The sequence below is a fragment of the Balaenoptera musculus genome, chromosome 4, assembly GCF_009873245.2.
Source record: "Balaenoptera musculus isolate JJ_BM4_2016_0621 chromosome 4, mBalMus1.pri.v3, whole genome shotgun sequence".
NCBI lineage: Eukaryota > Metazoa > Chordata > Mammalia > Artiodactyla > Balaenopteridae > Balaenoptera > Balaenoptera musculus.
Window position 1 is genome coordinate 26,847,397 of NC_045788.1, and position 14,212 is coordinate 26,861,608.

Consider the following 14,212-nt stretch of genomic DNA (forward strand, 5'->3'; position numbering starts at 1 on the left):
TATATATACACGCATTTATATATACACACATATATATAAAGTTATTTATATATATCCACACACACATCTCACATTTTCTTTATCCATTCATCAGTCAATAGACACTAAGGATGTTTCCATATTGTGGCTACTAAATACGTTCAATAAACACATGAGTGCAGAAACTTCTATGAAACCTGATTTTATTTCCTTAGGATATACACTGAAAAGTTGGATTGCTGGCTTATATGGTAGTTCTATTGTTAATTATCTAAGGAGACTTGATACTCTTTTCCATAATGGCTATACCAATTTACATTCCCAACACCAGTGTACAGAAGTTCCCTTTTTTCTACATCCTTGCCAACATATGTCTTGTCTTTGTGATAACAGACATTCTAACAGGTGTGATGTGATATGTCATTGTGGTTTTGATTTTCATTTTTCTGATCATTAGTGATTTTGAGCAGCTTTTCATATATATCTTTTGGCCATTTGTATGTTTTCTTTGAAAAAGACATTTCTTTAATGTCTATTTAGATCCTTTGCTCATTTTCTAAGTGCAAAATACTGTTCTATGCACCAGTTAATTCATAATACATTCTTAGCAGGTTGGTACTATTATTCCTATTTATAGAGGAACAGAGAGGTAAATTAATTTGTGTTAAGATTCCCCAGCTGCAAAGTGGAAGGGAAGAGACACAAACTGCATACACAGTCTCCACTCTGAAGTACTTGCTCTACTGGCCTCCTATATTTTAAAATTTTCTCTTTTATTCATACTTATGAAAAATATCTAAATTATTAAAAACTCTTTTCTTAAACTCCTTTACAAACAGTGGTTTAGATGTATGGACAGAGCTCTGATCACTGGGGCAATTTTCAAATATGAATGGTAATTGTGCTAGGATGGAAAGAAAATGGGGCCTGGAATCTTGGCTCTGCACCTTAGCTGGGTGACCTTGAGAGCATCTCAGCATGTTCATCTGTAAATAAGGACTTCTTAGGTCTATTTTTTAAGACCAAAAGTATAATGTATGCTAATGTGCTCTATAAGTTGTAGAGAATATTCCATCCAACTCTCAGTTTTTCCTCACCTATTCTTATGAATATTATTATATCTAAAGCAAGTGACATGGAAAACAAAATTTAGTATGAATAAGGTCAGTCATCCTTTCAAAATAAGTGTAGTATTAGACATCAAATCTCTATGTGCTTGTATCTCTGTGTGCCCTGCTCTCACAGCTACCCATATGGATGACTGAGTGACCTAGGCAGTGCTGGTCTCAGGCCAATGGAGATATAGGCAAAGGCCGACTTCCTATAAACACTCTGTGCCCTGGCGTCTCCCCTGAGATCCATGTTCTCTCTCAGAGGGCTGTCAAGTACTATGAAAGAGACACCTGGTCTTCATGGAGCTCAAGGATCTAAGATCTTACCCCCATGGGGCACACTGCTCAGGGACATGGGGCTAACTGCTGAGTCTTTTCCACCTGCCTTTCTTCCTACAATTTATCCTCAAGCATAAACCAATAGCTGGCGGACCACTTTTCCTTTAAATCTCATTTGATTATATAAATTCAACGATAGGGTAAAAATTCTTACTGAACTACTTTACAAAGTACCCGGGTAATTGCTCACCGACCTCCTGCAGGCAGCAGGGAAAACAACAGCTGGTGCACCTTAGTGGTCTCTTCAGAGTTATGACTTCTTGGCCCTTAAGATCATGAATCCTCATGATAAAAGGCCTATAAGATCCATAGCAAAATCGGGTGCACAAAGCAGTATCCTCTGCTGCATAGTATATCCTCTGTCCAAGGCTGTTCTTAATTTCATATTTGTTATTGGTTTCATAACTTATTATGACTAAAAACATAGAAGAGGAAACCATAATCACCAGTATGTTAAAACTATCTAGAATCTAAATATTTTAGACTTACATATTTTTGGACATTACTTTAGATTATATTTACCAAATAGATAGAAAAGGAAAGGTGTTTAGAGATGATCTTGACAGAGGAAAAAAGGCAAAGAAAAAACGGAGGAAATGGTATTAAGGTACTGAGAAATTAAGAGCATCTATGTAAGACTTGGAAGAGAAAACAACTTGTATCTTCCTAATTCCATAGACCCGTATCAGAAAGGGAGACTTTGCTGTGAGGGATGATGCCGTGCTGTCGATGGTCACAGTCGTGCTAAGTGAATGCAGAAAATGTCTACTTGTCATGTATTCAGCTATGGAGGGGAATATAGGATGATTGCTATGTTTATGCACCGTATAGTATTATATTAAGTAAATTTGCTTGAGATTTAGTTTTATAAATCACAGTCATGGCTTCTCTTTCTGCATTGTGTGAGGAAGGTGTGAGAGGGCTTTCTCTCAATGCACACTTGTGAAGAGGGAGAGAGTGAAAATGAAAGGTGAGGTAGAACATCACCCTGGGCCCAGGGCACCCTTGTTTAGCTCAGCAGTGGTTGTTCAGAAGTGGGAAATGGGTATTAGACAAGGGGAAAGATGCTTGGCAACCAAGGCTGGAAGTCGGAGGATATCTAGACCACTGGCATCCTAAGTGAAATCTGTACCTTAGCAGGAGCTAATCTCTTCACGGGGGAAACAGAGATGTGCTAAATACTGACACCCACGTGGTATCTTACCAAAGGGCTTCCCATATTGAACCACACCTTGGAAACCTCTCCTTGCTTAAAGCCAGGAGGGAGCAATTCATGAGTCCACAGCCCTCATTAACATGGGTCATAGGATGTCAGAAGCCATGAAAATAATGAGCAAAATGAAACATATGGAGACAAAAATCACTCTCAAATATCTGTGTCGATGGATTTAGTCAAATAGAAATATCGTTCACAAGTTCTATCACCATGACCTCCTTTAAATGTCTTTTACTCAGACAGGCCCTGGACTTTGCCTTAAAAGAACCATCCTTGACCTCGCTATCTCCCAGTCAAATGTCTAATGAGAAAAAAATTAAACTGATTCATGAGATAGAATCTATTATCTAGCTGATTTCATTAAGTACCTTAATCTCAAAAGTCTTTAGTTTGTTCATCTCTAAAATGAGATCAATGTTTTTACACAATCTCTAAGTTTCCTTCTAATTACTGAAGAAAATGAAAACAAATATAAGAATTCTATAGTTATATCTTTCTGGTGTATTAAATTTTGAACTGGGGACAGCTATAAATAAGTGCCTGTCATAGTCTCAGATTCTAATAATAAACTGAGTAAACTTTATCACTTTATACTACTCAATGTTAAAATATGATATAGACTTTCTATTTGAGAAAAAAAAATTAAAGACATCTATTTTAAAAACTGAAACTTAACAACTAGTAAATTTGTTACTTTATATTTCATGCCAAAGATATGTGTTTTCACACATCAATATAAACTTTTTAATCTAAGAATTCTGTAAAATGTATCATATCTGGTCTTTTGAGTTTTATAATCTCAATGAAATATACCTTAGAATAAAATGTTAAAAAAATTCAGAATACAAATTATTAAACATTAAAGAGCTCCTTTCCAGAGAAAACTTAGTTTCAAAAGACTAAACTCAATAATTTTATAAATATCTAATAATGTATATTATAAGTAATTTTTAAGATGATACTTTAAATTATTTTTTATTGAGATGTAATTGGCATACACCATTGTATTGATTTTAGGTATACAACATTATGATTTGATATCTCTATGTATGTGAAATGAATACTACAAGTTTAGTTAATATCCTTACCACACATACATTCAAAAATTTTTTTCTTGTGTGAGAAACTTTAAGATCTACTCTCTTAGTAACTTTCAAATATACTATATAGTACTGTTAATTATGGTCACCATGCTGTACATTATGTCCCTAGGATATTTCTTTATCTTATAACTGAAAGTTTGTACCTTTTCACCACCTTCACCCATTTCTCCAACCCACTACCCCCATACATATGGCAACCACCAATCTATTCTCTGAGTTTAGTTTCTTTCAGATTCCACATATAAGTGAGATCATACAGTATTTGCCTTCTCTAACTTATTTCACTTAGCATAATGCCTTCAAGGTCCGCCTGTGTTGTTGCAAATGGTAGGATTTCCTTCTTTTTCATGGCTGAATAAAATTCCAATGTATATATACCACGTTTTCTTCATTCATTCATCTGTCAACGGACACAAGTTGTTTCCAAGTCTTGACTACCGTAAATATGCTGCAATAAACATGGAAGTGCATATACTCTTTTTGAGATAGTGATTTTTGTTTCTATGGATAAATACCCAGAACTGGAATTGCTGGATCATATAGTAGTTCAATTTTTTAAACTGAGGTATAATTGACATATCACATTATATTTGTTTCTTTCCTTCTTAATTTTTTTGAGGAATTTCCATACTGTTTTCCATGATGGCCGCACCAATGTACATTCCCACCAACAGTGCATAAGGGTTCTCTTTTCTCCATATCCTACCAACACTTCTTATCTCTTCTCTTTTTTATAATAGCCATTTTAAAGTGTGAGGTGATATCTCATTGTGGTTTTGATTTGTATTTTTCTGATCATTTGTGATGTTGAGCACCTTTTCATGTATGTGTTGGCCATTTGTATGATTTTTTGGGAAAACATCTACTTAAATCCTCTGTCCATTTTTAATGAATTTTTTCTATTGAGTTTTATAAATTACTTGTATATTTTGGATATTAATCCCTTATCAAATTTATGACTGGCAAATATTTTCTCCCATTCCTAGGTTGCTCTTTCATTTTGTTGATGGTTTCCTTTGCTGTACAGAAGCTATTTACTTTAATGTAGTCCTACTTGTTTGTTTTAGTTTTAGTTGTCTGTGGTTTGTGACTTACACAAAAAATCATTACCTAGAACAATGTCAAGGAACTTACCTCCTCTATTCTCTTCTAGGAGTCCTGTGGTTTCAGGTCTTACATTCAAAATCATTATTCCGTTTTGAGTTCTTTTTTGTTGTGGTGTAAGACTGTGGTCTAGTTTTATTCTTTTGCATATAGAAATCCAATTTTTCCAACACCATTTATTGAAGAGACTGTCTTTTCCTCATTGTGTATTATTGGCTCTTTTGACACAAATTAATTGACTGCATATGTGTGGATTTATTTCTGGGCTTTGTATTCTCTTCCATTGGTCTATGTGTTCGTTTTATGCCAATATGGTACTGTTTTGATTACTATGGCTTTGTAATATAGTTTGAAATCAGGAAGCATGATGAATACAGCTTTGTTCTTTCTCAAGATTGCTTTGGCTATTCAGGGGTTTTGTGGTTCCATAAAAAATTTGGGATTGTTTTTACTCTTTCAGTGAAAAATGTCATTGAAGTTTTGATAGGGATTGAACTGAATCTATAGATTGCTTTGTGTAGTGTGGACATTTAAGGAATATTTATTATTCCAGTCAATGAGACAGAATACCTTTCCATTTATTTGTATCTTCTTCAATGTCTTTCATCAATGTCACATAATTTTCAGAGTATATGTTTCTTCCCTTCTTGGTTAAATATATTCCAGATATTTTCTTTTAGATATAATTATAAATGGTATTGTTTTGTTAATTTCTCTTTCTGATAGCTCATTGTTAGTATATAGAAAGGCAACCAATTTTTGTATATCAATTTTGTATGCTGCACCTTTACTGTATTTGTTTATTAGTTCTATCAGTTTATTTGTGGAGTCTTTAAGGTTTTCTATATAATATCATGTAATTAAAAATAGAAACAGCTTACGTCTTCCTTTCTGATTTGGATGCCTTTTATTTCTTTTTCTTTCCTAGTTGCTCTGGTTTGGACTTCAGTTCTATGTTGAATAAAAGTGGCAAGAGTGGGTATCCTTGTCCTGTTCTTTAACTTAGAGGAAAAGCTTTCAGTTTTTCATCATCAATATGATGTTAGCTATAGGCTTATCACATATGGCCTTTTATGGGTGGGATACATGTGTACAAGCTCCTTTCTAGGTGATATCAGCAAAGTAGGATGGGGGAGAGGGAGAGCATGAAGATGGTACCCACTGGTCTCTGAGGACTCTGGATTGCACTGCAGTTTTCTCTAGATGTGTGTTAAATTGAAACCTTCCCTGAAAATCAAGGCTTTTAAGATAAGCAACTACACTTCTTTCATGGTAATACTGGGTTTCTTTCACAAAAACACTGGGCTTCTTTTAGTCTGCTACATCTGTGCTGGGCCCTGGGGGTTAGACATAGTGAGTCAACATTTAAGAATTATCTCTGAGTTTGTTATAGCCTTGTGGGTCTTATGTATGTAAACCCCATAACTTTCAAAGCTAGATATTTGAGGTGCCCACCACTCTCTGGAAATATTAAGAGTTGAGGTATCAGTTATGGGGTCAAATCCTTCACTCCTCAAGGAGAAGCTGGGTGTTGTGAGTTCCCTCCTGGTTGTGTGTTGTGCTGGGGGTATGGTTTATGGCGAGATTGTGTCTCAGCTTCTCCTATCCATTTCAATGTGCTTTTTTTTTCTCATTTATACAATGTGTAGAGTCACTCAGCTAATTTCTAGATTTCTTTCAGAGGGAATTGTTCTGTAGGTAGCTGTGGATTCATTGTGTCCATGGAAGGAGGTGAGTTCAGGAGCCTGCTCTGATACTACCTTGAACTGGTAGTTAAATTAAATTAAATTATAAGTAATTTAAATGTAATAGGTGATAATTGTATATACTTTAAATTTATTTTTATTGAAATATAGTTGAATTATAATGTTGTGTTAATTACTGCTGTACAGCAAAGTGACTCAGTTATACATATACATTCATTCTTTTTTATATTCTTTTCCATTATGGTTTATCACAGGATATTGAATATAGTTTCCTGTGCTATAAAGTAGGACCTTGTTTTTTATCTATTCTATATATATATCAGTTTGTATCTGCTAAACCCAAACTCCCAATCCAACCCTCTACCCCCCCTCCCCCTTGGCAACCACCAGTGTATTCTCTATGTCCCTGATTCTGTTTCTGTTTCATAGATAAGTGCAGATAATTGTATGTTTCAACCAAATCCATTACTCTGCTAGTACAATTCAGGTTCTAAATCTACTACTGGAAAGGAACTGTCCGGAGATTTAAAGATGGATTTACAGATATATTCTATAACTAGCAGTTTTCACTAAGCTCCTTATATCTGGAAGGAAGACACTCTGGTTCATGAATCTACCCAGATTCTCTTTCCCCTGGCAGCAGTCCTGATCTAGTGGCTTCCTAAGTTTATTCTTGCACATGGAGAGCACTGAAAACATCTGGTAGAGTCAAAGGAGTCATTTAGCACAAGCGGAGGTGCTCTTCTAGGAAGCCAGGCTACTGGGACTGCTGGTCAGCACTCTTCAACATTGCAGTGTCCCTTCATCCAAGCTGGTAATTCACAGTCTGTGGAACAGAGCCCATGGAACACAGGTTTTATAGGGTTCACCTGAGCTCCCAAGAGAAACTGTGAGCAGGAATATGATTTTCCAAAACATCCCCATCCAAAGTCAAAAAGTTCACTCTCTTTGGAAATGTACTAAGGTAACTGTTAGTACATGGTAATAAGTTAACATGAACCATTGCCAGTGGCTCTGTGCCAATGTCAAGGTTGTCAGAAACTGGGGAGAAAACAGCTGAAGTCATAGAAGTCAGGTAAAGAGACAGATTCCCTGAAGAGATGTCTAGAGAGAAGAGGGAACAAAAGTACATTTTGATTGTTTTCCTTCTAAGTTAGAGTCCTTATCATGAGGACAGATACCTAGAGGAATAGTATTTTACCACTTGACTCCTAATTTCAAGAAATGAACTGCTCAGTATAAACTAACACAGTATTGTAAAGCAACTATACTCCAATAAAAATTTTAAAAAAAGAAGAAATGAGCCGCTGATAATCCTCATCAATTCATTATCATAGAGACTATTGTAAATAACCAGGTTTAATGGTCCAACATCACTGAAAGTGTTATATTTGCGGTTGGTGATATGCCTTTATCTGCATATCACTGACCCCCTTTATCTGCATATCAATCATCCCCTCTTTCTAGAAATATAATCAATACAATGAATACATACCTTCTGTAAGTTCAATTTGCTGATGAATCTGAATCTGATCTACCTATATAGTAAATAAATAAATTAAGCTGTAAGCATATATGTTTTTATATTTTTAAGAATTCATATAATCAATATATATCAATATTGTCAATATTTAATAATAGTTTATATTACGTTTCAGTGTAAAAATAAAGGTAATTTTTTGAAAAATATCTACTGAATGTGTTCACTATTAGTGTGGGCAAATTCGAGTGAAATAAAATTGACTTACATTGAAAGCTCTATAAAGATAAGAACACATTGCTCTCTCTAGAAGGCATTTAGGAAATATTAAGACCGTTTTATCTATTTAAAGAGATTTTTTTACTACAAATCTCAAAATTTTTCTATTTAAGTGTACATGATATCATCATTTCTTGTAGGTGATAACTTCCCCTACATATTTTGTGAGTCCCTGATTTTTAAAAAATCTATTTAGGGTATTTCTAGGAGAATATATGAACTAATAAAGTTCTTATAATATAAGATGCCCAAGTGCATTTTGGGATATTAAATTAGTGCAGAGAGTATAAGAGACACAACTCATTTTTTGAAATTTGGTTGGATGTCACAGGAATATTTAGTTTTATATAGTTTGGGCACACAGAATTTCCTATTCTACTTTACCTATGAGATTTCTAACATCAAACAAATGTAAAACCTCATGTTGCTGAGTTAAGCTATCATGTACTACATTAAAATCCAGAACTTTTTCCCTTTATGGTTGCATTTATAAAATTGGGTCTGCATGCTCAACATCACTAATTATTAGAGAAATGCAAATCAAAACTACAATGAGGTACCACTCTCACCAGTCAGAATGGCCATCATCAAAAAATCTGTAAATAATAAATTCTGGGGAGGGTGTGTAGAAAAGGGAACCTTCTTGCACTGCTGGTGGGAATGTAAATTGATACAGCCACTATGGAGAACAATATGGATGTTCATTTAAAAACTAAAAATAGAACTACCATATGACCCAGCAATCCCACTACGGGGCATATACCCTAAGAAAACTGTAATTCAAAAAGACACATGTACCCCAATGTTCACTGCAACACTATTTACAATAATCAGGACATGGAAACAACCTAAATGTCCATTGACAGAGGAATGGATAAAGATGTGGTACATATATACAATATTACTCAGCCATAAAAAGGAACAAAATTGGGTCATTTGTAAAGGTGTGGATGGACCTAGACTCTGTCATACAGAGTGAAATAAGTCAGAAAGATAAAAACAAATATCGTATATTAACACATATATGCGGAATCTAGAAAAATGGTACAGATGAACCTAGGGCAGGAATAGAGACACAGATGTAGAGAACGGACATGTGGACATGGAGGGAAGGAGAGGGTGGGACAAACTGGGAGATTAGGATTTACATATATACACTACCATGTGTAAAATAGATAGCTAGTGTGAACATGCTGTATAGCACAGGGAGCTCAGCTCGGTGCTCTATGATGACCTAGATGGGTGGGAGGGAGGTCCAAGAGGGAGGGGATATATGTATACATATAGCTGATTCACTTCACTGTATAGGAGAAACTAACACAACATTGTAAAGCAACTATATTCCAATTTAAAAAAAATTGGGTCTTCAAAAGAATAAAAGCAACATAAAATGTAATATTATTAATTATAATAAAAAGTTAAGTCATACACAAATTGTTGAATTGAACATTGTTTTATTTGATGTTTGTTTCTAACTCCTAGGAAATTACTGTGTTGGGATTAAAGGGCACAGTATCCAGAACCAAAGTTCCAGAAGTAAAAAGCCATTCCTACTTCCTGTGCATTTTGATGCTGAGCACATTATGCAACTTCTCTAGGTCTCAGTTTCCCCTTTGGTAAAATGGTGATAATTATAGCACCTGTATATCACAGAGTTTCTAAAGGATTAAATGCGTTAATATATGTATCATACTTAGGAACAAAGCCTGGAGAATACTGCTTAGTAAAGCTTTGCTGTTGGCTATTATTGCAGATTATATTCAAGATCATGGAGCACACAATTTCCTAAGACATTTGTATTTTGCTTTACCAGTAAACGTAGCCTAGAAGAATTAGAGTAATTTGTCAGCAAGAAATGTTGTTTTACCATTTCAGACTTCTGTGAATTAGTCATTTGTTAACGTCATTAAGTAAACTGGAAGCACAGTTTTACTTGTTAAGAGTCTTTTATGTATTTGAAATTACCTGATTTAAATATTCCAACCCTGGTGGACAGTCTGATGAAGGTGGTAGTTTTGGAATCCATAGTAGCCTTGCAGGCACACTTGGCTGAAGAGACACTGGCTGGAATTGGACAGGAATGCCAACTGCTCCAATCACTGAATAGCCAGGTGGTAGGATTAGATATTCAGACTGCATTCCAGAGAAGCCAGGCTGGGAGGCAGAACAGCCAGCCTTGGGGACAGTATTCTCAGCCTGGGTTTCAGAACAGCCTGCCTGGTGGGCAGGATAGTCATCCTTGGGGGCAGGGTAGCCAGTATTTTCTGAAGATGCTGAAAATATGAACAAGTGAAATTATTTGTAACTGAACAGAAAAGTGAAAACTTCAGTTCTTTTAGGATTACCCCAGTTATCTACAAACTACAATTTTCCCTCAGCAATCCTGTTTCTATTAAGCTTAAAGTTTGTGTTTATATTGTTCAGCAACTTTCAATAAAATATCTGGGGTTTCATGTCTACTTTTATTTTGAGGATTTTGGGCTGTGTATAGAGTTGGCCCACAGCCTTCTTCTTACTGTTCAAAATTCAGATGAAAATATGCATGAAACCTAAGAAACTGGAAAAAAATCAACAATGATCTAGAGTCATGTACATAAAGATTCTAGAATGTTTTCATGGAAATAAGATATAGCATTGGGTAAAAGGCCCAATATAATGGCTTTGAGCCAGCATTTCTAGCACAAAACCACCCTGTAAAAAATGATAATTCTGGAATTCTAACAAATGCCACTTCCTATATGTATAGAATTGGCAGTGGGTTTGCTCCCTCAAGGGATATTTGTCAAGGTCTGGAGATGTTTTTGTTGTCCCAACTGCAGAAGAGAGTGATACTGGCACCTGGTGGATAGAGGCCAGGAATGCTGTTAAATACTGTAAAATGCTCAGAACAGCACCCTGTAGAAACAGAATTATCCATCCCCAAATACTATAGTGCTGCTATTGAGAACCCTGGTATAGAGGTAAAGGCATGTCATTCCATCTAGTATTGTCAGATACTTGTCTGGCTTAACAATTTGCCTGGGGGTTTAACCCATGGTGTATTCTATTCCCAAGACCCTGTACATTAAAAAATTTTAAATTATGATTCTTAAGTTACAAATTTCAACTTCACAATTTTGCACACTCGGCTCTCCAGAAAATAGGCTTTGAGAACCAAGGAAGGTAAAAAGCACAACAGGATAAATTGTCTTAAGTATTTAATAAGCACAGTATGGGAAGAAATTTAATAAGTGTATACTCTGTATTCCATGTGAATTTGTGATTACAATAAAACTTCTTAAGCTTATATGTACACTACACAAAATAGCAATTTCATAAGAATGGAATGTAATTTCAAAGGACTGTATTTTAATGTAAAGGCTATGAAAAACTTAATACTTAGAATAGGCAATTTGTAAATATATTAAAGTGGAACACAGATAACAAAATACATATACCATTAAAAAGTAAGACTTAGAAGAGAGACTAAACCTCACACAAATGCCTTTTTAAATATATCTTTATAATTCATTCCTTCTACAATGAATAGATATTTCCAGATGATTTATAATGTGACTCTGTTCTTGAATCAGAGGATACAGCTATCAACAAGGCAACCTGCTCTCAGGAAGCTTACAGGTGACTTCTGGGAAACAAAATGTAAATTTTTAAAAAAAGATTTCAGATCGAACTGATGGGCAAAATACATGGAGGAGAGGGAAAGGTATGAATCAGTTTCTTTGGATGGATACAATTTATGTTGAGACCTAACATATAAGAAGGGAAAAACTTTGTGTGAAGATCTGATGAGAAATATTCCAGGAGGAAGGAAAACCAAATGCAAAAGTCTCCGACTTTAGGAATGAATTTGGCATGTTTAAGGACATTATAAGGAAGAAGAAGAAGAGAAACAACTGTCTGTAAAGACATAAAGACATAGGATCAGTTCATCTTGAGAGCTGCTAAATCAGGAGTCTGTATTTTATTTTAAAAGCGATTGACAGGCCTTAGATGATTTTAAGCAGAAGAGTGAGTTCCATGGTCTGATTTATATATTACAAAGTTTTTAGGAGTACTGTGCACTGGGATTTAAAAAAAATTATTTTATATTGGAATATGGTTGATTTACAATGTTGTTTTAGTTTCAGGTATACAGCAAAGTGATTCAGTTATACATATACATATATCTATACTTTTTCAGATTCTTTTCTCATATACGTTGTTATAGAGTATTGAGTAGAGTTCCCTGTTCTATACAGTAAGTAGGTCCTTTTGATTATCTATTTTATCTATAGAAGTGTATAAATGTTAATCCCAATCTCCTAATTTATACCCCCCCGAACCTTTCCTGTTTGGTAACCATAAGCTTGTTTTCTAAGTCTGTGAGTCTGTTTCTGTTTTGTAAATAAGTCCATTTGTATCATTTTTTTGGATTTCACATATAAGTGAAATCATGATATTTGTCCTTCTCTGTCTGACTTACTTCATTTAGTATGATAATCTCTAGGTCCATCCATGTTGCTGCAAATGGCATTATTTCATTCTTTTTTATGGCTGAGCAATATTCCATTGTATATATGTAGCACATCATCTTTATCCATTCCTCTGTCAATGGACATTTAGGTTGCTTCCATGTTTTGGCTATTGTAAATAGTGCTGCAATGAACATTGGGGTGTATGCATCTTTTCAAATTATTGTTTTCTCTGGATATATGCTCAGGAGTGGGATTGCTGGATCATATGGTAGCTCTATTTTTAGTTTTTTAAGGAACCTCCATACTGTTCTTCATAGTGGCTGCACCAATTTACATTCCCACCAACAGTGTTGGAAATTTCCCTTTTCTCCACACCCTGTTCAGCATTTATTGTTTGAAGACTTTTTGATGATGGCCATTCTGACCAGTGTGAGGTGATAAACACATTGTAGTTTTGATTTGCATTTCTCTAATAATTAGCTATGTTGAGCATCTTTTCATGTGCTTTTTGGCCATCTGTATGTCTTCTTTGGAGTAATGTCTATTTCTATCTTCTGCCATTTTCTGATTTTTTTTTTTTTTATATTGAGCTGCATGAGCTGTTTGTATATTTTGGAGATTAATTCCTTGTCGGTCACATAATTTGCAAATATTTTCTCCCATTCTGTGAGTTATCTTTCATTTTGTTTATGGTTTCCTTGCTGTGCAAAAGCTTTTAAGTTTGATTAGGTCCCATTTATTTGTTTTTGTTTTATTTCCATTACTCTAGGAGGTGGATTCAAAAAGATATTGTTGCGATTCATGTCAAAGAGTGTTCTGCCTATGTTTTCTTCTAAGAGTTTTATAATATCTGATCTTACATTTAGGTTTTTAATCCATTTTATTTTTCTGTATGGTATTAGAGAATGTTCTAATTTCATTTTTTTACATGTGGCTGTACAGTACCACTTATTGAAGAGATTTTTTCTCCATTGTGTATTCATTCTTATCTCCTTTGTTGTAGATTAACTGACTGTAGGTGCATGGGTTTTAAGCCTCGGTAAATTTAAGAAAATTGAAATCATATCAAGCATCTCTCTGACCACAACACTATGAGGCTAGAAGTCAAATACAAGAAAAAAACCAGCAAAAACCACAAACATGTGGAGGCTAAACAATATGCTACTAAACAACCAATGGATTACTGATGAAATCAAAGAGGAAATAAAAAAATAACTAGAGACTAGTAGGCATAGAGGGAACTTTCCTCAACATAATAAAGGCCATATATGACAAACCCACAGCCAACATCGTCCTCAATGGTGAAAAACTGAAACCGTTTCCACTAAGATCCGGAACAAGACAAGGTTGCCCACTCTCACCACTGTTATTCAACACAGTTTTGGAAGTTTTAGCCACAGCATTCAGAGGAGAAAATGAAATAAAAGGAATCCAAAGTGT

At 34.9% G+C, this 14,212-nt stretch overlaps 1 protein-coding gene across 1 annotated transcript in view; it reads right to left on the reverse strand.

Moving 5' to 3' along the window:
* LOC118894546 (phospholipid scramblase 2-like) overlaps nucleotides 1-14,212 on the reverse strand; it is a 33,191-nt gene that overhangs the window by 12,443 nt on the left and 6,536 nt on the right. The window contains exons 2-4 of the mRNA XM_036850851.1: nucleotides 10,284-10,591; nucleotides 8,055-8,097; nucleotides 1,625-1,845 (exon numbers count right to left, since the gene is read on the reverse strand). Coding sequence (XP_036706746.1) covers nucleotides 1,625-1,845; nucleotides 8,055-8,097; nucleotides 10,284-10,591 — 572 coding nt within the window. The remainder of the gene's footprint in view (nucleotides 1-1,624; nucleotides 1,846-8,054; nucleotides 8,098-10,283; nucleotides 10,592-14,212) is intronic.